The sequence below is a fragment of the Phaenicophaeus curvirostris genome, chromosome 7 (assembly GCF_032191515.1).
Source record: "Phaenicophaeus curvirostris isolate KB17595 chromosome 7, BPBGC_Pcur_1.0, whole genome shotgun sequence".
Taxonomy (NCBI): Eukaryota; Metazoa; Chordata; class Aves; order Cuculiformes; family Cuculidae; genus Phaenicophaeus; species Phaenicophaeus curvirostris.
Window position 1 is genome coordinate 12,562,741 of NC_091398.1, and position 25,362 is coordinate 12,588,102.

Here is a 25,362-nt window from a genome sequence, read left to right on the forward strand (position 1 = left end):
CGAATGGAACTTGAGACCTGTGGCTCCTGCAGCGGCTCTGCTGCAGTCACACGTACACGAAAGAGGACACAGCTGATGTAGAACATCTCGATCCAGCCCAGTCACAACAGGGAGATGGACTCACAAGCACCGTTCATACAAGCTCAGACCAGGGGTTCCCTACAACAACTGTGTCCAGGGAAGTGCTACAAGATCCACGTTTCCCTTCCAGAATTACTATTCTTTCTTTCAGGGTGACATTTTCAAACACATTAAATGATTTTTATTAATTTTTTTTCCCCAAACATGCCTAAATAATCTGTTTTCCAGATAGCCTGGCTGTGTCGTTACCTCCCCTTTTTAGTTTTCCAGCTGCATATTTGGTCCTTTATGTTGCCAGGTTCTGCCTTTACTGAGTTTAATCTTACACAGAAGACAAACCAGATCCAACCTCTTTTAAAATACTGCCCTTCAAAGGTGTGTTTCCACTTCTGAAAGAGTGAACAAAGTGCAGTGGGAATTCCAAGTTTGTGCCGGAATGATACAAAACGGCTGTGTTTGCTCCACAAATTGAGGGTGCTTTTTAAGAGGTGGCTGGCCTGACAGCCAGGCCTCGTCTCGCCCTCGCTCCCGTCACCGAGCTCCACAGCTCCTTCCGTTACAAGGCATATCACACATAGCCAGCTCTGTAATTAGAATATAGAAGAGTTCTGTTGATGATGGCCCAAAGAGCATCTGATTACTTACAAGTATTGTGAACAATAAAACACTCCTAGAAATAGGCAGATAGAATTCCAAGCACAGAGACCCCAGAAATTAAAGATGAAGACATTCTGTTCTGACACAGCCTCGTAAAGCAGTAACGATGCGGCCCACCCGCCTACACTGGGTGTGCTAAGACTGCAGTGTCCCCAGCCCCTGCCTGCATCAGGCTGAAGAGAAACGCTGCCTCTCACCAGACAGCCCTCCGCCTCCCAGACCGAGCCACCAGCGTTACCTGGTACTGAAGAGCACACGGTGGTCCTGCCATGCTCAGTTATGCCTTAGGTTACAGATGTTATCTATTTGCAAAAGCCTGCTTGTGCGAAGCTGACTTTTGGAATAAAATAACATTCAATAATTCTGTCACGTGTAGGAGCTACAAAGGAGTAAAAGTCATTACAGATAAGTTAGACTGTTTTTTTCAGAAGGGGTTACAAGAAGTGACATAATTAAGTTTCACAAATAACGTTAAGGACAATATAATAAGATTCCTGTGGAATATTTGCATGGAAATAAGGTTACGGGTCAAACTAAGGCAGGAGATGAATTTGAAAAGCTACTTAGCTGATGTGCGTGCGTTACATGGATTCTGGCATTTCAGTTCCATGTTCTCAAAATATTCAGCCTAAAAGCCTGACAGGTAATGATTCAGGACAGCAGCAGCACCTGCAATGCTAAGAAAGCCAGTGTTCACCTATGTGCCTTTATTTTCCTTTCACCACTTCCGGATGAAGATAAGTTCTTTGCCTTTTAGAATCAGGCTTTACCAATATTCACATGTGGAAAACTGTACATAAATATCCAGAGAAATAAAGTTAATCAAACCAACCCATAAGGAACGCACCTCGCTCTACACTTTGAGACTACCTTTCAAGGGCCACATAAGAAAAGTGAACCACTCGGTACCAAGGAAGTGCGCAGTCACCTAACAGAGATCAGGCAGGCGGAATTGCTAAGAAGCAACCGCAAACGAGAACCTAGGAATATACTCTTAAAGGTACTCTGGTGTCCAACTCTTGCCGTGTCAGCAGGAGGTCAGTCTTACTGACCTTCTACACCTTTCTGACTCTGATACTTTGTTCGCCTGGTGCCAAATCTGGATTTGGACACTTCACTAGGTCCAGGACGGAGGGGGCTCTTGTCGGAAGGTTCTGTTCTGTGATGTTGCGGCACTAAAATCTGGCTAAAAGCAAAAGCCTAGCTCAGTCCAAGCTCAGCTGAAAGCCTCACACCGATACCGACTGAATTAAGCAAATACAGTTTGAATAAGATCACCACAGCTAGAGACTGCAAAGCAGCAAACACCAGGGTATTTTAGAAAGATGATTTTAATTTTTTTGGAAGAAACATTTTCTGAAATACAGAACCAGAACATTAAGACTAAGTAAGATCTTTATTTCAATAGAAAACTCAGGATGTAGTATCTGCTCAAATATGTACCTCCACGTTCTGCTGCATGTTGCTGTAACAAACTAATTAGTCACTCTTGCTACGGACAGATGGTTCCTACAGCAAAAAATATAGAAAAATAATTTGGATTAAAGTCTAGAACACATGCAACTTTTGTATGCAAAAAAATAAATCCAACTAATCATAGAAAAGTGGCTGGTAAGGTTGGAAAGCAGGGCTGCGCACTCAACAGCCAGGACTCTACACAGTCCAAACTTAAGAAATGAGCAGTTTTCCTTTACCTCGTAAAAATAGTTCATCGATGAAAAATACCAATATGTAATATATTTAATACAATTTATACTTGAATTTAAAGATCTCAGATTATGGAATAATAAGCTAAAATCAAACGTACTGCTTTTTCAAATGTTCTTGTATATAATAATACTCTTGGTGTATACAGTGTGCATGCATGTACATGAATACATGCACAGAAAGAAAGATGTATAGAGATTTGCTGAAAAATTCTACGAGATTATCTGATTCCATTGCAGACCACAACATATAGACTTCCTGGGATCCTTCTAACACAGACTGCTCTAAAAAACAATAATGTTTTCTGGTATAACCTCATATCTACAACAGGTTTTTGCTATTATGAATTTAATTATCTTTTTTTTTCCCCTGATCTAGATTTCATTTTTCTAAGAAGAAAATGCTGCTTTGGTAAGATTCCGTACTGGCATGACAAAATAAATGTGAACATAATGGGCAAAGCCTTGAAAATACGAATTAATTTTGATAATTAGTAAGTAATAAAGATACCAACAAGTTTTAAGCAGCAACAGATTTAAAATGACTAGGTTCTGACTTATTTCCTTCACCAACAAGCATCTCGAGCAAGAAACTAAAGTGAAGAGATTAAATTTCTCTGCCAGCCGTCACCACGACATTTTAAGCCACCAAAGTCACAGCTGGCACTGAAAGAACACTGGCATCAGCAGAGACCTCCATCCTTGCAGGACACAAATTGCATTGTGATACCCTGCCAACGTTGCCTTGGAAAGGCCTGGGATCTGCGGTGTCCAGCGTGTGATGCTTTCGCCGGGTCTTTTCTGAATGTGTTGGGTTCTCTGGGGTCCTTGTAGTTGTGGACTGCTCTTGATTTTTCATCACTCCTTTGTTTTTAGATCTGAAGTTGTTATGTTGCTGCCTTCTGTGTTCAGCTCTGGAACCACTCCTTAAATTATTTTGATCTGCCTCATTACTGGCACCTTGTGACTTAAGAGATCCATTGAGCCGAATGTTTTGGTGCTGTGGGTTGAATCTTCGTCTCTGGCTAGAAGGCCCATTCTACCCAGAAAAAAATTGGGTAACTGTTAGGTTATCAGAATCTTTCAAATAGGACATGAAACACAGCAGTTAGAATTCACAAAAAAACCCGCGCAGTTTTGATTGTTGCGCAGTTTTGATTGTTGCCGGAGCTACATCTGAGCAGCCTGGAAATGTAGACGGTAGGTTCACTACTATACCAACATAGCACAACAAGTTGTCCAGCTTCTGAAATAACATGCTTTTAAACCTGGCAGGATTCCACTTTCAAAGTCTATCTAATAATTATACTTCAGCAGCACATCAACTGGTCATTTGTCAAAGATCAGGGATAAACATTTCTCCATCGTAGCATGTGGGGCAATTACAGAATCACAGAATAGTTTATGTTGTAAAAGACCTTTAAGATCATCAAGTCCAACCCTTAACCTAGTACTGCCAAGCCACCCACTAAACCATGCTCCTAAACACCACTTCTACACAACTTTTGAATACCTTCGGGATGGCAACGCAGCCACTTCCCTGAGCAACCTGTTCCAGTGCCTGACAACTTTTCAGTGAAGAAATTTTTCCTAATATCCAATCTGATCCTCCCTATGTGCAACTTTAGGTCATTCCCTCTCGTCCTATCACTTGTTACCTGGGAGAAGAGGCCAGCCCCCACCTTGCTACAACCTCCTTTTTAAGTACATGTAATAGAGAGCAATAAGCTCTCCCCTCAGCCTCGTCTTCTCCAGGCTAAACAACCACAGTTCCCTCAGCTGTTTCTCATAAGAATTGTGCTCCAGTCCCTTCACTAGCTTTGTTGCCTTTCTCTGGACACGCTCCGGGACCTCAGTGTCCTTGCTGTAGTGAGTGGTCCAAAACTGAACATAGTATCCAAGGTGTGGCCTGAGGGACAATCACCTCCCTACTCCTGTTACCCACACCATTTCTGACACAGGCCCCCTGAGCACACTGCTGGCTCACATTCAGCCAGCTATCAGCCAAAATTCCCAGGTCCTTTTCCTCTCAGCAGCCTCCCAGCCACTCTTTCTGAAGTCTGCAATGTTGTATGGGGTTGTTGTGGCCAAAGTGCAGGACACAGCACTTGGCCTTGTTGAACTCCATACAGCTGGCTTCAGCTCATCAATCCAGCCTGTCCAGATCCCCCAGCTAAGCCTTCCTTCCCTCAAGCAGGTTGAGACTCCTGCCCACCTTGGCGTCATCTGCAATCTTACTGAGGGAGCATTCAAGCCCCTCATGCGGATCATTGATAAAGATATTGAACAGAACCAGCGCCGGCACTGAGCCCCGGGGAACATCACTTGTGAGCAGCCGCCAGCTGGATTTAACTCCATTCACCACAACTCTTTGGGGCCACTCATCCAGCCAGTTTTTTTACCCAGTGAAGAGTGTACATGTCCAAGCTGCGAGCAGCCATTTTTTCCAGGAGAATGCTGTGGGAAATGGCATCAAAGGCTTTACTAAAGTCTAGATAGACAACAGCCACAGCCTTTCCCTCATCCACTAAGTGAGTCACCTTGTCATAGAAGGAGATCAGGTTATTTGAGGAGGACCTGTATTTCCTAAGCCTGTGCTGACTGGGCCTGGTCACCTGGTTGTCCTGAAGGTGCCATGTCATGGCACTGATCTACTCCATAAGCTTCACCAGCACAGAGGTCAGGCTGACAGGCCTGTAGTTCCCTGGATCCTCTTTCTGGCCTTTCTTGTACATGGGCGCCACATTTGCTAGTCTCCAGCCAACTGGGACCTCCCTGGTTAGTCAGGACTGCTGATAAATGATGGAAAGTGGCTTGGTGAACATTTCCACCAGTTCTCATCAGTACTCTCAGGTGGATCCCACACAGCTTCATAGCCTTGTTTGTGTCTAGGTGTAGTAGCAGGCTGCTAGTAGTTTCCTCTTGGATAACGGGCGCTCCATTCTGCTCCCTGTCCCTGTCCTCCAGCTCACGGGGATGGACACAACTGGTCTGACTATTAAAGACTGAGGCAAAGAAGCATTAAGTGCCTCAGCCTTTTCCTCATCCTTTGTTACTATGTTTTCCCCTGCATCCAATAAAGGCTGTAGATTCTCCTTCACCCCCCTTTTGCTTCTAATGTATTTGTAGAAACATTTTGTATTGTCCTTTATCTCAATAGCCAGATTAAGTTCTAGCTAGGCTTTGGCCCTTCATATTTTTTCCCTACATAAACTCATGACATCTTTGTAGTCCTCCTGAGTTGCCTGTCCCTTCTTCCAAAGGTCACAAACTCTCCCTTTTCTAACCCTGAGTTGCAGCCAAATCTTCCTGTTCAGCCAGGCCAGCCTTCTTCCCAGACGGCTTGTCTTCCATCCCATGGGGACAGTCTGCTCTTGCAACTTTAAGACTTCCTCCTAGAAGAATGTCTAGCCTTCCTGGACTCTCCTGCTCTTCAGGACTACCTCCCAAGGAACTCTGTCAACCAGGCTCCTAAACAGGCCAAAGTCTCCTCTCTAGAAGTCCAAGGTTGCAGTTCTGCTGACCCCCCTCCTCACTTCTCCAAGAACTGAATCCTCCAGCATTATGTGGTTGCTGTGCCCAGGGTGCCCTCCAACCATCACATGACCCTCAAGTCCTTCTCTGTTCATGAACAACAGGTCCAGCAGGGGGCCTTCCCCTACCACTAGGCTCCCTCACCGGCTGAGTCAGGAAGGTACCTGCCACATACTCCGGGAACATCCTAGACTGTTTCGTCTCTGCTGTATTGCATTTCCAGCAGATGTCTGGTAGGTTGAAAGTCCCCCATGAGGACAACGGCTAGCGATCATGAGATTTCTCCCAGCTGCTTACAGAATACTTCTGCCTCCTCATCATAGTTGGGTGGTCTGTAACAGACTCTCACCATGATATCTGCCTTCTTGGCCTTCCCTCTGATTCTTAGCCATAATCACTCAATGCTATCATCACCATCATTAAGCCGTGGACAATCCAAACACGCCCTAACATACAGAGGCTACCCCTCTGCTTGTCCTTCCTTGTCTGTCCTTTTAGTCTGTTAACTCACTAGACACTTCTGAACACCAGACCGCAGGGTTTTGCCGGTATGGCATTTCTGGTACTTCCACCTTATATGTTCACACTGCCTTGAAAATGAACCTAGATACAGAAACTGCAAATCAGCACTTGATTTTGTATTTACAGCTTTCAATACCGCATAGTTTTTGGAATTTTTTTGAAGTAATTCAGTTTATTCTGTAACTGGTTTCTTACCTGCTTATTTGTCGTGATTCCTTGTGAAGAAGATTCTGTAGGATTGGAAGAAAGATGACTTTGTCCTTTACTGTTGGCTGTTTTATTATCAGAGTTCTTGGCGTTACCAGAGGACTTCCGGATGTGCGTATTTTGCTTGCCAGCTGATGCATGTGAGGTCATTGAGGACAGCACGGAACTACATGGTGTTCTTGAGGAATAGTTGTTCTTTGGGTGAGAAACTACAACAAAAATATTCTGCGTTATCAGTTAAACTAACATCTAAACATAAGACTGTATTCTTACCCTGCTTAGAGTAGCATCATTCCAATCTTACTTTAAAGAATGAGGTAAGCTAGATAACTAGGGTTGGAATTACGGGGTGTAGCCTTTCACTTCTGTGAAACTGCCTTGTTATGAAGCACTTCAGGACACAAAAGAACCAACGTGGTGGAACTGTGCTACAGCTGGACAGAGCCTGGACAGGCTTTGCTCATCCAAGAAAACTTTTCAAAATTTGTGGCACCTATCGGTTTGCTTGTGAAGTTTTAACCAGTTGAACTGAATGTGTGCTGTCAGCACTGCCCCACGCACTGCTGTCGTACGAATAACACCCCTAACGGGAGTCTTCAAGCAATAAAGGAAGAGACAGAGGAAGGAAGGCAGTGACTCTCTCAACTGCTTGAAGTCAGAGGAAGTTGTGCCTGCAGACACCACAGCCTAAATTTGATTCTAAATTATTCTTTGATCACAGAAGGCTGAAGAGGCTGATGCTTGCCCTCTATATCTGTACTAGCTACAACACAGGTAACAGCTATGAAAGCTTCCTCAGTATGTCAAAATATTTTTTGAGAAGGAAAATGAAACGTTTAGTTCCTGTTTCTCATTCCTCTCTAAGGAGATAGTTAAATCTTCTTCTGTACCACGGATACCTATAAAAACTGAAACTGAATGCAATGCCCTAATCCACTTCATGTAGATCACAGCAGTCATCACCTCCAGGAACCACTATTGCTTGTCCCTGTATGTGCTTGCTCCCTCCTTCCTTAGTATTTTGAGACCGCTTGATTTCTTAAGCACTTCCATGTCTGGATGTGAAACACACCAAACAAATTCTTAATTCCTACCTCTCTGCATTTCCACACACTCTTCAAGCTACCTGCCTCTGTGCATTGGCCCCTAATTAGTCTCTAAGAGGACTCTGAGCCTATTGAAGTAAAGTTCTTGATCTTAATTTGGTGTTTTAATTTCTCCAATTATAGAATTTTGCTGCATCCTTCCGGTACAGATGATAAAGAAGAGGCTCACTTCAGCAAGACACCTGCTGTTTTTTCTAAGAGGTACTTCTATTTTTCTGCTTTCAGTACAGAGAATGAAAACGTGAGTAATTTTAGCAACCGAGCATCATCTGTTGGGTTTTTTTTGGGCTCTTATTCACTTAGACAAACATCAGCTATTTCTCCCACTAGGTGTCCTCTTCAGAAAAACAATGCAAAGATCAGAACAGGGAACTGAATTTTCTGTCCCACAGGCAGTGAGGCTCGCTGTCATCGAATTCTACTGCTCTCTCTTGCCTAAAACAGACTGCACACATAGAAGCCACCTGTACTGACTTCACTTGTGGAAGCTGTGCTCACATGGGGGAACTCCTGCACTGGGTGGCAGAGCTGAGGGAGGAAGTAACTAGACTAAGGACTATCGAGGAGTGTGAGAGGGAAACAGATCAGTGGAGCAGCTCCCTCTCACAAACTCAGCAGAGCTAGCACAGCTGTGTATTGCCCATGTGCCAACTGCAAGATTGAGGGGAAAAAAAAAAAAAAGATGGGGAATAGCAGCAAGTTCCTCCCTGGCGCAGGAAGCCTGTTGCCCTGATTCAGACAACAAACCCCAAGATTCCCTTGCAGAATAAATACAAAGCGCTGCAAGTGGAATCCAGCCCCAAAGACAAAGAGGATGGCTCCCACAGTCTAGAAACATTCCCTAGGCTGCACCATCCTCAAACAACCATCAAAACATCCTCTGAGAAAAAGAAGAGGAGAGTGATTGTCTTGGGGGATTCCCTTCTAAAGGGAACAGAGGGACCTATCTGCAGACTGGACTCGCCCCACAGGGATGTCTGCTGCCTGCCCAGGGCATCAGTGAAGGACGTCACTAGAAAACTTCCTTCCTTGGTGAAAGCCACAGATTATTATCCTCTGCTTGTATTTCAAATTGGCAGCAATGACACACAGCGCAGGAAGCTGAGAGCCATTAAGAGAGACTTCAGGGCTCTGGAGCGCAAGTAGTGTTTAGCTCCATTCCAACGCTAAGGAATGAAGAGCAAGAGATCAAGAAGAACCAGTTGATTCATACCTGGCTCCAAACCTGGTGTGAGGAGCAAAACTCCGGGTTCTGTGATCATGGTCTGGCCCATGTACCCCCAGGCTTCCTTACTAGGGATAGGGCACGCTTGTCTCCTAGGGGTACTGAAGTCCTCACTAAAAATCTAGCAGGTCTCATAAATAGAGCTTTAAACTAGATGTGAAGGGGGAGGGGGGCGAAACCAGGCTAGACAGGAGTGATCCTGGAGGTGGAACTCCAGTGACTGAGAGATGGTGTGCTGGCAAGGACCATCAGTGTGTCACCAAAAAGCGAGTAGGGGCGAGTACATCTGGTGATGGAAAGGATGAAACTGGCACTGAGGGGTTAGATATTCCAAGAACTAGTCAATTGGGAATGAACACTGTTCCCTTTATGACAGCTCAAGTTCACCAGCCCAGCTGGCTTGTATCAGAAATGGCATGACCAGCAGGTCCAGGGAGGTTATTCTCCCTCTGTACTCGGCACTGGTGAGACCGCTCCTCGAATCCTGTGTTCAGTTCTGGGCCCCTCACCCCAAGAAGGATGTTGAGGCTCTGGAGCGAGTCCAGAGAAGAGCAACAAAGCTGATGAGGGGGCTGGAGAACAGGCCTTATGAGGAACGGCTGAGAGAGCTGGGGTTGTTTAGCCTGGAGAAGAGGAGGCTGAGGGGAGACCTCATTGCTCTCTACAACTACCTGGCAGGAGGCTGTAGAGAGGAGGGTGCTGGCCTCTTCTCCCACGTGACAGGGGACAGGACAAGGGGGAATGGCCTCAAGGTCTGCCAGGGGAGGTTCAGGCTGGACATCAGAAAGAAAATTTTCACAGAAAGGGTCATTAGATACTGGAACAGGCTGCCCAGGGAGATGGTTGAGTCACTATCCCTGCAGGTGTTTAAAAGACAGGTGGATGAGGTGCTGAGGGACATGGTTTAGTAGTTGATAGGAATGGTTGGACTTGATGATCCTGGAGGTCTTTTCCAACACAGTGATTCTGTGAAGCCCACGTAAATATCCAGGTGCTTGTCATAAGAATGTATTTCTAACAAAGTGATGTACAAGGAAGGAGTACAACCCACCACTGGGTATTCTGGATATATGTCAGTCCAATTATTTTTTGTTTTCCTGTCCTTCATTGTCAGCATATGCTGCCCACCCTCTCCCATGCTAGAACATGCCTTCCTTTGCACAAGGTCTGTGGGTTTGGTTATTGCTTTTGTTAAACCCCTCAATAGTGACTGTTCTCAGCTATAGGCCTGGTATCATCTCTGTTTGAAGGGTATTTGCAGCTCCTAGCTCCAAGGCCTCATTGTGAGATGCTCCAAACAGAAACATCTTTTGTACCGAAAAGCTCTTATCAAAGATATGCCAACAACAGAAGTTACTCATCTAAGGTCACTGATGGCAACTCAGAGCTAAGTTCTTCAGACGGCCAGTGCTTACCAGTCATTTCTAAGACAGCACTGCTTCTCTGCTAATGACTGTTCTTTTGACTTCACTGACCCAATTTCAACAGGTCTGCATCAAACTGTGCTTCAGTAATGCTTTACTGAAATGAGGTATAAATAATTAACTTGCAGAATTAACTGCAGCTGGAGGTTATTTAGGAAATTAGTTCAATGACTTTAAAAAAAACAGGTTATGGTTGTACCAAGACCACCTGTGGTTCCAGAAGTCGGAATAGTCTTCACAGAGTTTTCAGTCTCTTAAGCTTCAGGGTATGAGACAGGATCTATGAGGGGACTGTGAACAATTAGATGCTTTACTGGGAAGTTTATGCCTTCCTTTGAAACATCCTGGGTTGGCTTCATAGAGAAACAGGGTTAGATGGATCTTAAAGTGTTCTGCAAAAGCAATTCTTACAGTCTCATGAAGTAAGCTGGTTATGCCGCAAAGGAGTCAGTGCTTTTGCTGTGCCCTCAGCAGACCATACTGGCAGTTATACTGACTGTGATACTTTTTTCTATTTCTAGTAACTCTTCAAATACAACAATTATTTTTCTTCCCAAAATTGTTTTTCTTCCACTAAGACAGACTAGTTCAGTACTGCATTAGGAGTTTTTTCCCCGAGTGACGGTACTGATCAGATATCACGGGACAGGGTAGTGCTTAGGGTAAAAGCATTTTAGCATTTACTTTTTTTGGGGGAAAAAAGCACGACAAAGAACAGAATCAGGCTATCTTGTATTTTGTATCAGGGACATGATACTGGGAGCACAAAATGAACCTGAATTTCCAAGTAAAGGGCAGATTACTTGGAAGCAGGAACATTTGGGACTACCTTCAGCTCCTGGAAAAGCCAGTGCTATAAAGCTGGGGAATTACTTCCCAGCAGGAGAATCATAGAATCATAGAATAACCAGGTTGGAAGAGACCCACCGGATCATTGAGTCCAACCATTCCTATCAAAATGAGAGTTCTGCATTGGTCTCATAACGTTATGTTCACACAGAGGAACTTCTGATTTACTGGTTATTCATAAATCACTGAATCTATGTGTTCCCCAGAGCTGACTTTTATTTCCAATTGGAAATCCTGTTTAGATGGAAAACTCGAACTGATCTGAGTAGTACCTGTAAATCTTTGACAAAGAGGGCACTCTGCACATGTAGATGGACTGTGCAGCACACGTACAGCGAATCTAACATGTTGCATACTTTAAAGCTGTCTTGTTTGTGTTCGGCAGGCCTGCTGCATCCAGATATACCATTCATGTCAGGCCTGATGCACACACAGGCAGTACACATGCCATTATTTCTGCCAGCACATTCTGTGGAATGCTATGTTTTGAGAACCTCGCTGTGAGAAATCACCAGTACTTACTTTCTCCACAGAGCTGAATTTGGGTCTTCAGCTGTTCTGTATCACAGGAAAATCGAGCAGATCTGCCCAGCTCTTCATCGTATTTCCGTTCACTCACAAAATGCTGCAAAATACAGACAAGTTAACAGTGAGTTGCATTCTGGGAAAAAGACTATGTGGATACTTATATATCGATACTTATATATCCATACTTAAGTTCCCTTTGAGGCTCTGCAAACTCTTGTCCCTGCCCCGTATACAGGATCTCTATGCAGAACTTTCCTGTCCTTACCTAAATTACACGTCTCTCAGCCCAGCGACTGGTGGATCACTCTCACACTTGGAAGTGGGTCATTTCATTGGAGTATATGCATTTAATCACTGAACCTGAAGCTATCAGCTTTACTTGTTAACTGGGTCTGATAAATGATACACAAACAGCAAAACTCCCCACTGCTCCACTTAGGAGGTGATAGCTTACGCTTCTCTGATAACACCTGTACTCTGTTCAGAGGTATAATAATGGTTTAAGAAGGTAAGCTTTCCCCATAAAAAGCTAGTTAACCTTTGGCCCATAGCAGGAACGAACAGCCTGGGCATGGTAACATGACAGCTCTTGCTTGGCATTTATACGAACAGCTAAATGTCCAATCAGAAGTAAATGCCTCACCTTAATTTCAGCCCTGAGTTCAGAGAGTTGTGCTTCAGCCATCTGACTGGCTAGGTCCGTCAGTCTCTTCAGCTCCTCAGCTTTCTTCTGCCGAGCAGTCAGGATTTCCACTGCCAAATACCAATAGTCAATAAATAATGCTAGGAAGATAAACTGCTCTGTAATTCATTAGTCTTTGTCTCACATGTGATGTACAGTGTTAATGCTCAAACACACACATCTCAAACATTCAACTTCAGCTGGGCTTCCAATACGCTGCTTGCACAGATTCAGTTAATCAGCATATTTAACTGAACTGCCTGATGTTGAAAAAGATCTGGAAATGGGATTGCTGTCAGAAAATCAAAGTGAATCCAATCCTTCAACATTTCATGAAACAGGGGCAGAGGACACGTTCTTCTGAGTTTTCCAGTGCTTTATTTTTAAGCACAACATCAGGGAACCTTCCATGGAGACACGGAAAGGAGCATTATATTGAGCCAACAGCCTGTTTCTGAAGACACACTACATTTTATTTACACAGGGGAATTTCAGCTCCTCTGAAAAAAATCCTGTATATATGTCATTTATGTTAAAATCAAAGGCACAGCAATTTTGCTTTCAAGCACAGAATTTACACAGTTGTCATTTCTACAGCAAAGTAATACTACAAAAGCCAACAGTGTTTATGAAAAAATACGAAATATGCACTACTGCCAGTCTTGTATACTTTATATAAGGAAGGGTTTAATATTTACATTCTTATAGGGAAAGATTAACCATGAACCACAAAGCAACGGTCCACTTACATGCAGTATAATATAACATTACAATTTTGATGCAAAATTAAATATATGCAAACTCATTAGCTGGTGATTCAATCTACAGTAACTCATTAACTGGCTGGTGGGTCAGCACTAATGGCAGAGAGGAAATGTAAAGTAATAATCATAGTCTTTTGTTTAGAGTTTATGTCTAACAGGCAGGATGAGTGGTAGTTGTTGTAAACCATCCTAAGGCCACAGATTCGATTAAAGCTGTGGAGACTTTGGCTTCTTTGCCTTCTTTTGCCACAAATTTCCTGAGCAGACTTGGCAAGTCACTTAATCAGCTCATACTTTGTAATGCTATTGTTTAGGCGGGAATCAATGAGATTCTTCATAGAGAATTTGTTTCTCAACATGCTATAATTTATTTAATTAAATGGCATCTTCTTTTGAAAGTATCATAGAATGGTTTGGGTTGGAAGGGACCTATAAGGGTCATCTGGTCCAACCCCTCTGCAATAAGCAGGGACATCTTCACTCAGATCAGGTTGCTCAGAGCCCTGACCAACTTGACCTTGAACGTTTCCACGGATGGGGCTTCTACCACCTCTCTGCAGAACCTGTGCCAGTAGTTCGTCAAGTGGTTCAGCATGGTCCAGCAGGCACAGGGAGACAGAGCTGTGGCTGTACAGCTGTGTGGGAGCAATGAAACCATACGACGGAGGAGTGTGTGTCACACAGGGCAGGGAAGGCAGAGGGTGGCTACAGTTCCTTTGGCCCTGTTGGTATAGCTGCGCCTATGTTATTACTTAGGCTAACAACAGGTGTGTAACTATCTCTCTAGCTGATCTTTTAATTTCCTTTCTGTGGAAAACAGTCTACTAGTCTGAGAAACTTTTATCAGATTAAATGAACAGTTTACTGTCTGTTTCTCTTTGTCCAATAGTTCTGTGTTATTTCTTCTTCTAGGCAATGCTAATATTGTTCCTCCCTAAGGTCAGCATACCCTTTGCTGAAGTGACTGCCCAAACCATATGATCCCATTTCATACTGGCACTTATCTCCACATAAGATACCAGCCAAATATCCATTAAAAAAAACCCTGAAATTATCATATTTGAAAATTTTCCCAGTATTGACAGTAAGAGTAAGATTACCCATTGTAAAAAAGTCCTCCAGTGCAGCAAAGAGATGTGAAAATAAATAATAACGTAAATCTTGGTTAGCATGTTACAGTCCTATAACAACTTTCTGCCTACAGTTCTGAAGCATTTCACAAACCTACAATAGCCTTAAAAGACAGCAGAAACCATACATGGAGTCAGCATAAAGCAGGGAAATAGAAACTGCACGTGCAAATGCAGCGCTTTGCATGCCTGTACATAAGAAGTAGGATTACTTTCCACAAAAATTACTACTGTGCCTGACCAAGATTAATGAAGGGGCCCTAACACCAGCCCTGGATGTTGGATTTTCAGAATGTGGTTTTTGTTTATGCTGTTAGGGCTTATTACCATTGGCTTTTCTGGGAGTAAGTGCATGCCCTGTGGCTGATTATGGCTATCTGGTCTCTGCAGGTAATCAAAAAACTGCTGATCCATTTCCATCCATCACAACTCCTTCCCAGAATAACACAGAACTCCCAATTCACATCTATTTCACGTTAGTACCAGAAAAGTTAGCATACGAAATTCCAAATACAAACTAATACCAATCTTTGCTGTAACAAATCATATCTTTTTGTTTCCCCACACATACAACTGCAAGAGCTTTAACTAGCAACAGAGGATTTAGAGTATATTTTTAAATAAAAATCTAACTAGTATACATTTGTGAACAAAGTGAGAGTTCTAAATGCAAATGAAGCATTCAAGAATGTTACATGCATTTTTGACCCTCCTTGGAAGGAATTTAAATTCTCAAACCAATAAAAGGATTGGATGCATACATAGCAATGATATTTTCATCTACCAGGTAAAGTATCATTCTAACAATACTTCAGTAAGTCTTCAGTTTTTTAGTTAGTGCTCACTGTTGAAACTCATCCTTTTGATTACCGGGCCATGAATACTGTATCTCAGAGAGGGTATAACAAAGATTGTGGAATCCTAATACAAGGCTCATCTTGCCCTTTCTTCTCAGAATACATACACCTTACCTACACAAAAACCAGAGACACCATGAAAGCCTGGAATCAGATCAACTCCCACAGGTTATTAAGAAAACAGATTCTAGTAAACAGCTGTTTTTTTACTGTTCTCATTCATAAGCTTGATCACTATCCCTTAAAGTTATGCAAGGCCATGCAATAACCTACTCCTCATGTAATTTCCAGTATTCTAACTCATAACATAAGCAAGCAAACAGTGATTAAGCAATGGAAATGAAGTAATCAACAAACAACAGAAATAAGAAAAAAGAGTGGTCATAAACCTCTGATAGGTAAGCAGAAGGAAGAAATAACTTAAATCTCATTTCATGTGAACTTTCGATTTCCCTTGATTTCAGAATACTGAAATTTTGGTGCAAACATTATAGATAGAAACTACAAAGAAACTATCCTGGAACATCAAAGACTCATTTGTTTGTAAGTGTATACAATAAAAGATTCTGGAATGCTGCTAACCAAATTTATGTACTGCATAATTTTCTGCCAAACAAAACAGATGTTTCCATAACTATTCCAACAGTTCCCTGCATATTCTTTTACTTACTGGCTTCTTCTTTAACTTTATCAATTTCTGCCATTAATGACACTTCTTTGTCTACGATGCTAAAAAAGGAAAAAAGAAAGAAAAAAAACCACAATTTAATCCATGCTAGAAGTCCATTAAAATCCAAAGCTGTAACTACACAAAGACTTCAGACCTTATTTATGGGAAGTTTTGAAATGAATAAGATTTAAAAAAATGGAAGCTGAAGAAATGGCTAGGCAAACTGACTACAAAAAAATCAGTGATAATCAGTGTATGCTGCTTTGCACAAACAGCTCACTGGCCTTTCCTATGTGTCTGCACTCTGACTTACCTCTCCAGCACTGCCGGGACACAGCAGTCATCAAATGACTAAACAGTCTCTTTTCTAATTAAGCCAAGTAGATCATTGCTGCTACCCAGGTTAATACAGCTTAGCTCTCAGTACAATATTAGGAATAAACCATAATTAAAGCCATGTGGAAAGAGGTCCTTCTGTTCCTTAAACAGAGATATTATTGCAAAATACGCCAGGGTAAACAAGAAAGTGGTTTATGATGTAAACAAGCATTAATGTGCCTCGATAGTAAGGTCAGCTTACTTGTCCTCAGTTCTCTCCAGGACTGGAAGCTGTGGCTCCACTTTTACCTGGCCTTCCTAAAGGTCTTGTGTGCCTCTCCTTCCACAAATCTCTGGTGTGCAGTCCCTGACAGTGCTTTCAGCTGCCAAACTGTAAACTGATCACGTCTGTGTACTGAAAGCAGACAGTAGGTCTGGTAAAATGTTCACATCATCAACACAGCGATGTCGCTCAGTGAAGTAACTCCACTGAAGAATGTTCTCCAGTGGACAGTGCTCCAGTGCATCTCTCCATCTTCCCCTCACTAGACTACTCTCAGCCATGTACATGTTTAATAAACACCATCAATGTTAATGTTTACGTTTGCATAAGTGAGTAAATGCAAACAGGTTGGGGGGAAATAACAAAAACTGGGCCAAATATCAGGAGTAAATCCAGATATGTGGCTCAAGGGAAGAGTGGAGTTCCCAACTCTTTCAGTAAAATCATCCTTGAATGTAAGTTTTTGTACCCAGGGAAGACTCTGAGTTACATGTGAACTAGCTTCCATCAGAAGGAAGACGTTATAGAAAACTCAAGAACAAACCATTTGTCTAGAATGTCCTTAGCAAGAAATGAAAGATCCTATGGAGTTCAGTGGGCAGCAATCAAAGACTGAAGGCTTACAAAGGGACTGAGAGGTTGGTAAACCAGGGAATGATTAGGGAGCAGGCAACAGATTTACAGCTGATTCAATCAGAAATTTACTGTTTAGCACATGTTCAAGTGCCATGCAGCCTTCCCTGAAATCTTCTCATAAACTAACCAGGCTCATAGAGGAGGTTTGCAACAGAAGCTCCGCAGCATCCTGCACTTGGGTTTCACCAATCAACCATGCGGCCTTTAGAGGAGAGGCTACCGCCTTCCAGCAACCATCAAGGGGGACAGAGGAAGGCTGGCTGATAGCAACAGATGCAGCAAGACAATAGAACTGCAATATAACACGTTTTTCTGCTTCATACATGTAAACAAGACTAAAAATATTGGGTTTGGCCTGCCAGATCAGTTTAGTGTGAGTTACATATCAGAGGTAATAAACTAGCAGGGTGTTTTACAGTAGAGTAAATCAATAAAGAGGCATGCTCTCACAATGAAAGGACACAACTCCAGTTGGCCCTCAATATTCTCCAGACATAAGCATTAAGCTTGGTCTCCAAATAAGCAGGTGATGATTCCAGCTAGCTATTCTAAATAGGAATAGCTTTTCAGAATTAATCTCTTTTCAATTAGCTTTTGTAACTATATGGTATCACAAACTTCCTCAGCTTTCACAGCAGGTGACTGAAATGAATTTTGTAAGCTCTCACCTGTTTCTACTCTACACATAAAAAAAGAGATTTTAATGGCCTGTAGTATTTTCCCCTAAATGTAAAAGTCTACACGTTTTTGCTTTTGCCATCTGTGTTACAAAAGTTCCTCTCTAGTGTACTACATAGGCCATATAAACATAAACTTTTGGCTGAAAAAAATATTCAAGCAACAAGCTCACAACAGCAGAGCTCATGAGAACTGTGTGTTGGCCCTGTTCATTACACGACTGTTCTCTTCCCACTCCAACAACAGATCCTTGCTAAACTGCTTGCTTGCCCCTAAGATTTCATTTTGATGCCAAAATGAGAACCAGGCCATAGCAGTCCTATATATCTCATCTGTTATTAGGCAACTTCCCACTCCTAATGTTTTAGCATGGTCTCTGATGAACATTTCAGGAAAGTGTTTGAGGAAAGTGTTTGGATATAGTAGAGGCCAGGACTCTGATAAATCATAGTATGGCTTTGCTTGGAAGGGACCTTAAAGATCATCCAGTTCCAACCCTCCTGCCGTCAGTAGGGACAGCTCCTACCAGCCCAGGCTGCCCAAGGCCCCATCCAGCCTGGTCTTGAACACCTCCCGCGATGGGGCAGCCACAGCTTCCCTGGGCAATCCAGGCCAGTGCCTCACCACCCTCATCATGAAGGATATTTTCCTAATGCCTAAATTTCACAGAGAACAACCACTTTGGTACTTCCCTTGTAGCTACAAGCAAACATTAGGAAAACTAAAGAATAAAATGAGAAAAGGTGTCTGTTGCCTTTGTCAATGCGTGACTAGTTAAAGTGATAAACTAAGTTTATTTAACAGGCAGATCTTCATGCTGTTCCCCTTCCCTGAAGACGATGCAGCTGCACTAACTTATACCCACTGAGGTCATGGATGGACTCCTTTTTTTGACAAAGGAAAGGAATGTAATAATTCTCATCTGGAAGTGTACAGCCACGTTTTGCAGCTTGGAACTACCATACGTCACAGAACGGGGGAAGTTAATATTTCTTTGACTGCCACAGGCCAACCAACACCAGGAAATGCTACATTTGTTCTCAGTTCATGGAAGGGTTAATTACTAAGGAAACAGTAAGAATCAACTTGATTCCTTCCTAGTCACACAGAGCACTTCAGTATAAAACAGGTTCCTCCATGAAGAACCTGCCAAAGTTATAAACAAACAAACAAGACAGAGAGAAAGCTGGAAATCTGTGTTGGAAAAAAAGATGAAAAATAGAACAAATACAAAAGCAAAACTAAATGCTAACAGATCCAGATGGAGAAAGGACAAGAACACCATGGAAAACATCAGTGGATCAAATTTTGTCTCTTCTTCCTGCTAAGATCCCACTGTTTTCACATGAAGCTCAGAGAGCCACTTAAGCTGAACAGCTTCTAAACTCATGAGAAGTTTAACTGATTTTAATGTATTTTCTGGAACAATGCCCTACGCAGCCTCAGCAGGATGATCATGATCAGACTACAGTGCTAGCATTATTGAGACCTGCTCAAATGCTCAGCTCAGCTCTGCCTTCTGGGAACACATCTGGTTTCAGTGCTTCTTACTGTCCACTTTACAGCAGAATCTTATATCAAGCTGGCACATTCCAGTGCTCAGCCTGCAGCCTTTGGTGTGCTGTGGAGAACTAGATACCAGCAGCTAGAGAAACTTCCTGCACACACACACACATCACCAGGTTTAAGCTCCAGCAAAGTAAGGAACAAAATCCATTTCAGATCTAAAGAAACCTTAGGGAAAAAGTTCTGCTAATTCCTTCCTCTCTAGTTATGCTGTTTCTCCTGGGTCTTCTATAGATGTTAGGGACCAGGATTAAAATCATAAATGTGCTTCTTTAGTTTTGGAGAGGCCACAGCCTTAAAATTTTTTCTGATTACTCTCAGCACTAGCATTCTATCAGGCTTCAATCATCCCTCCCCCTTCCCTCCAGCATCAGCACTTGAGTACGTTCCATAGTGAATATATTCCATATGAGGTCCAACATACACCCTAACCCAAGACAGTGCCTGTAACTCTGTTTATTTAATAAATTAAGAAAATCCAGCATGATCACTTTCAAAATAGTTCCTTTCTGAGTTGCACACAGCCTGCATACAATGCTGACAACGTTCAAATCAATTCCACAGATCATTTTCTGAAAGGCTGTTTAGGATCTCTGTCACTTTTCCTCTCACATCTTCTACTGACAAAAAATGGGTTTCTTTGAGCACCTGCTTGATCTTTGGGAAGAGGTAGAAATTGCAGGGAGCCAGATCAGGTGAACAGGGTTGATGCTCAAGCAGAGTGATGTTATAAACTAAAAACTGCTTCACAGACAACTTCACAGACAAAGCACTGTGGGCTGGCACACACCAACATCTTCTGAGCAAGGGTAAGAAAATGTCTATATTTGAACATGTGCCCGCTCATACGGAGTGAAGCGACAGAGTTGAGCCTTGTCTCACTGTGACAGGTTAGAACACATTCAATAACCACCTATGTGTTTCACCCCTCCCCCTCTTGATTCCTGAGCTATAGGGTTAGTCTTGGGTTTTTTTGTGTTGTACCTTGTATACCATTTGAGACTCCTGTGACAAACACACAATGCAGCACCACCACTCTCCTCTCTGCATGTAACCAAATCCATGCTCTCATCATCAGTCCATAGTATTCCCTGCTGCAGTAGCATTTGCCACTTCCGCTACAAGTGTTCATGGGTTTTGTGATACACCTGTAATACTCATTGGAGAAAAAAATGGGACTCAAATGCTCTCTCCTACTGACCAGGCTCAAGGACAGATCTGAATCAACTGAGTCATGGTCCATTACTGATGCTGAAGCTATTTCAGAAGAGTGTAACACTACTACTTCTTTCTTTTCTGTCTCCCTTTGCAACACCTCTCCTTTGAAAGGAGTGATTCTGTTCTTCTCTTACCCCTCACTTCAGGATCAGGGGCTGGGTACCAAACTCTATCTATCAGCATTATATCATTTTTCACCACAGGTGTATATCCGTAGTTTGCAGCCCAAGATTCAGCACTGTTTGATTTTAATATCCAGATGAAATTTTGAGGTGGGGTTCAGGAAGGAGACAATTTTGTTGAAGGAACACAGCAAGGCAGACAGTGAACACAGAGGACATGCAAACAGGGCCAGCACACAGCCAGTGCTTGTGCTGTAGAGATATGAGACACAGCAGAAGAGAGAGCAGCTCTCTAGGATTCACTTCGCTTAAGCAGTTATGAACGCAAGAGCAGAAGTGTCCTCTTCCTGATCAAATGGACATTACTTGTGTCTTGGACTTATGCAGGCTGGCAGGATTCACACTAGTATACAATGGGAAAAGAGCTACAAATGCCAAACTGCAAAGAGTTGTCAGCACAGCAATGATAGGGGTAAATTATGCTGACAGCTGCCTCATTTCACAGTTGCATACTCAGAACAAATTCTGAATTTGTTCTGACATTAGTGGAAACAAATTAATCTTCCTCTAGTTTACTGCATGAAATTTAGTGCTTCCACAGTGAAAAAGAAAAGATACTTTCAGTCAGCTGCAATACCTCAAAATCCCACTAAAATGATTAAAGTTATTAGTGCCTCTTCAGAAAAGCTGCTTCAGATTGCCAGGTTGGCTGATTTATAGCTTTACTGATGAGAATCAGAAGGGTTCCAGACGACCAGAATCTTCTCTTTCCTTCTGCCTCTTCTAGGCATTATGATAAACCTTTTGTGCCTGAAGAGACGGGGAAATAAAAAGACCAAGCTGACATGGAGGCAAACATGCTGACACAACTCACAAAGATAAGCCACAGCTGCATGGCACAGAGGTTACTGTTAAAAGTGTAATTCAAATGAGTCCTTTCAAAACCCTGTTAAACCCCCCGAAATGCCAATTTTCTTCTTGAGGTGTTTAATAAGCTTCACTCTCCTCTGAAGCAGCTTTGTGCACAGTTTGAGAACAAATGTTTCGAAGACTGAGAAAGACACAGTCAGCTGTGTCATTCTGAATGACTGCAGAAGGGCTTTTCATCTGGAAGGGGGGAAAGAGCTATTTTTTCAAGGGCACCCTCTGAGGTCTGGTTCAGTAGGTGAAATGCTAGAACACTAAGATACAATTTGAGGACTTTTTTTTATGAGGAAGAGAGTTAGGTGTGGGACGCTGCTGGAGTTGGACAGCTTCGTCTTCAAAAAAATAAAACACATCATTCCCCAGTGACTTTGCTCTGTCAGTGGGCTTTGGAACAGACACCAGCAGCTCCATAAAGCTGTGGTGGTTAACAATCTGCTGACAAACTCAAGCAAGTTTGAGGGACATTAGTGCTGTCACTGTCTCTGCTATATCTGAGCTGAGACAACATGCAAATTCATGGGACAGTCCTGACAAGCTCAGACATGGTCTTTAAGCGTTATACCTCATTTCATGTACACATTTCCCTGCTGGCATGAACATATTTGACCCACAGGTGGGGTGAAAAGACAGCTGATAAAAATTTCTAAGCCAATTGTGAATTTCACAAGAGAATTTCACACTTCAATCCAAAACCCTGAACCGTCCCTGTCAAACTTTCAGCACAAGGAACTAGAATGATGTGATTAGAATGTAAATATAAAGCTCAATCATCTGTAATGGGTAATGATAAGCTAGATATGATTATTGAATAGCCAGATTATTTTGTAATTGGAGAAATGATACTTCAGGGTTTTTTTTCTTTTAATAAACTTGTAGGAAAAGCTGTGTTACATTACATACTTTGCAACACCTCAGTAAATTGTTGCAGTATTAGCTAGTATTACACGTAGTATTTAAATGTTCATGGTGCTTGAAGGTTGTTATTCGATCACTGTAATAGCATATGCATGTTTACCAGATTACATGATTTTCATTCTGCTCACAAATACAGTCTGACAATAAACAGATAAACCAAAGACAGAATAAATAAATTTCACCAAAATCCTTCCCTCTGCAGCAAACCATCCAGTAAAAGTAAAAATGCCTGAAGTTTTTTAGTTATTCAAGTTTACTTGCTGTAGTCTTAATCTACCTTCACTAATACTGTTCTCTTTAGGAGCCAGCTAGTATGGTGTAGCCTGGTAAAGCCATCATAATTAAAGGTCTATTTGCATTTAGATCTGTTTACAAACAATTAGAAATATATGGACTCATCATAAAAACTTGTTTAAGCTGAAAACTGACATGGAAAACCTTTTCCTGAGAGAATACTTCTATGTTTTATTTATTTGGAAATGAAAGCATCACCTCAGGATTCAGCAGTTTCAATGAGGATGTGAGGAAGAGTTGTACCATGTTTTGTTAGCATCTTGCAAGTTTCTACATAAATTTGTCAAGTATTTCTTTCTCATTTGAGTCTCAGTTCTGATCCCACTACTGAGATAACCAAGTAGTTACATCAGTGTCCTCTTCCTGGTTAATGAATTTAGCCTAAACACCTTCTGCCAAGGCAGAAGAATGTAGTCCCTGTTCTTGGGCTCCTGATGACAAACACACCTCTGAATGACTGGGAGGGAAGAAAGGAGATGCAGGGCCATAAAGTATGAACAACAGGCCAAGAGACAGTGTAATCCACCTTTGGATTGCACCCTCATAATCAGTCTTTGCAAGCTTAGTAAAAAATATGGGGATGAAGCAAGTATCCGTAAAAGACAAAGGGGCCAGAATGTAGGCAACCTGTACCTGATTGGAATCTAACTCTGCCCGATTTCATGAGCTCCATCTGTTGCCTCCGCTAATACACAGCAAGGGTAATTTCAAACTGCTGGAGGTTGTGAGAAGAGAGCAGGCACGAGCCCCACTCCTGGTGCTGCAGCTCTGCAGGCAGGTAAGCAGCCTGAAGCCAGAGTTGTTGGATTCGGTCCTCCCAGACTCCATCGCAGGCAGCAAGGGCAGGGCCCAGGGGCCCCCTGTAAAAGCAGCGATCTTTGAAGGTACCTGGAAACCCAGATGGGTCTGAGGAAATCTAAATGCTTGCTAGACCGTTTTTTCCTTTTCAGCACTGGCAAAGTTATGGACTGGGTTGTACGGCTGATGGGGAAACAAATATCAGAACAAACTGCAAGAGGATTTAAAAATCTGTGCTTCAGAAGCATGAGGACTACCAAAGGTCAGCTGGCAGACAGAAAGCTAATGAGGACTGACTGAAAATGCAGAGAGAAATAGCACAGAAACTCTGTTCAGTGTAAAGCAAGACCAGTCCTGGCCTTCCCAGCCATCTGCCCATGCTCTAAACTACCACACTGCTAACACAGACAGGCAGTTTTTCTTCTGGTGCCACTGACTCTGCGCTATGAACAGAAAACTATCGCCTTCACAGTTTGTCAAGTAGGGGTCCCAGAAAGGGGATGACTGTGTTCACTAACTGCTCTTCAACTGAGAGCACTGGCAGTGCTGCTCATCACCCAGCACTGAGTTAGTACAGACCATATTAATTTACATGATTTCTTCTCCCATTCAACCCCTCCACTGCTTTGAGTTTAACTTAGAAAATGATAGAAAAATCGCTTTATCTCCCCCAAATATGCAAATATTCCTAGTTGTTCCTGGAATGTATTTTAACATATTTTTAAGTTGTTGGCATTGCCAAACTCCATTTTTCCAGAATTACGTCAGAATGAAATTTTTATCCAGTCTCTGGTGGAGATATCAATGCTTTTCGTTCACTCAAAAAATCATTAAATATGTTGTTTTTCATGCTCTTTATAAAGCATTGGCGATACCAAAACGTTCAGCATGCAAAGAGCAGAGGAATAGAGAAGGCTTGTCTTTCTTTGGTTTAGTTCTGCGTGGAGCATGATTAAACCTGGCCCTTACTATTTTCTGCAGACTATTTTCCATCCATGGCTGGAAGCAGACCATATGGGCAAGTAGCAGATGTTTCTTTTTAGTTTTCCATATGACTGTGCGGATGCCCAATATGCGAAAATGATTTTCTGGCAAGAGGTGTTATGAGGAACTGTGGCTTCTTTTGTGCTCTACACAATTCACTCAGATTTCCCGGGGCTCTCTTTTTATACCCAAGATTATTATTCAGTCTCTTGGTGGAAAAGTGAGAACTCAATTAAAGCATATGGGTTTCAACCTTGGCAACAAATGTCCCAGGTGCACTCTAGTGAGAGAGGAGTTCCTGGCCTTCCTCTGCAACTTAAGCACTATTGGTGGTGTTCTTTTCCTTGTCCTACACTATTGTGAGATGTGGCTACGCTGATGTGTTTTATATCCAAGCAATAAGTGGAACACCTTATGTTCTCACTCACACAAAGGCATTCCTGAAAACCACACACCAAAGCTGGATGAGGAGAAATACTGGTTTGGGGGTACTGTTAGAAGGATCTTCCTCGTAACTTTCAGGTGCACATATCAGTCTGAGAAACACCACCCTTAGCTTGCTTTGCCCAGCGCTCTCATAGCCTTGGGGAAAGCAATCATAGAATCACCAGGTTGGAAGAGACCCACCGGATCATCGAGTCCAACCATTCCTATCAAACACTAAACCATGCCCCTTAGCAC

General features: G+C 42.6%; 1 protein-coding gene across 1 annotated transcript in view; it reads right to left on the reverse strand.

Moving 5' to 3' along the window:
• Positions 1 to 2,063: 2,063 nt before the first annotated feature.
• The window catches only part of SPATS2L (spermatogenesis associated serine rich 2 like), a 137,929-nt gene continuing 114,630 nt past the window's right edge, over positions 2,064 to 25,362 (reverse strand). Inside the window, exons 9-13 of the mRNA XM_069860844.1 lie at positions 15,943 to 16,001; positions 12,483 to 12,592; positions 11,834 to 11,936; positions 6,696 to 6,916; positions 2,064 to 3,483 (exon numbers count right to left, since the gene is read on the reverse strand). Coding sequence (XP_069716945.1) covers positions 3,085 to 3,483; positions 6,696 to 6,916; positions 11,834 to 11,936; positions 12,483 to 12,592; positions 15,943 to 16,001 — 892 coding nt within the window. The 3' untranslated portion in view covers positions 2,064 to 3,084. The remainder of the gene's footprint in view (positions 3,484 to 6,695; positions 6,917 to 11,833; positions 11,937 to 12,482; positions 12,593 to 15,942; positions 16,002 to 25,362) is intronic.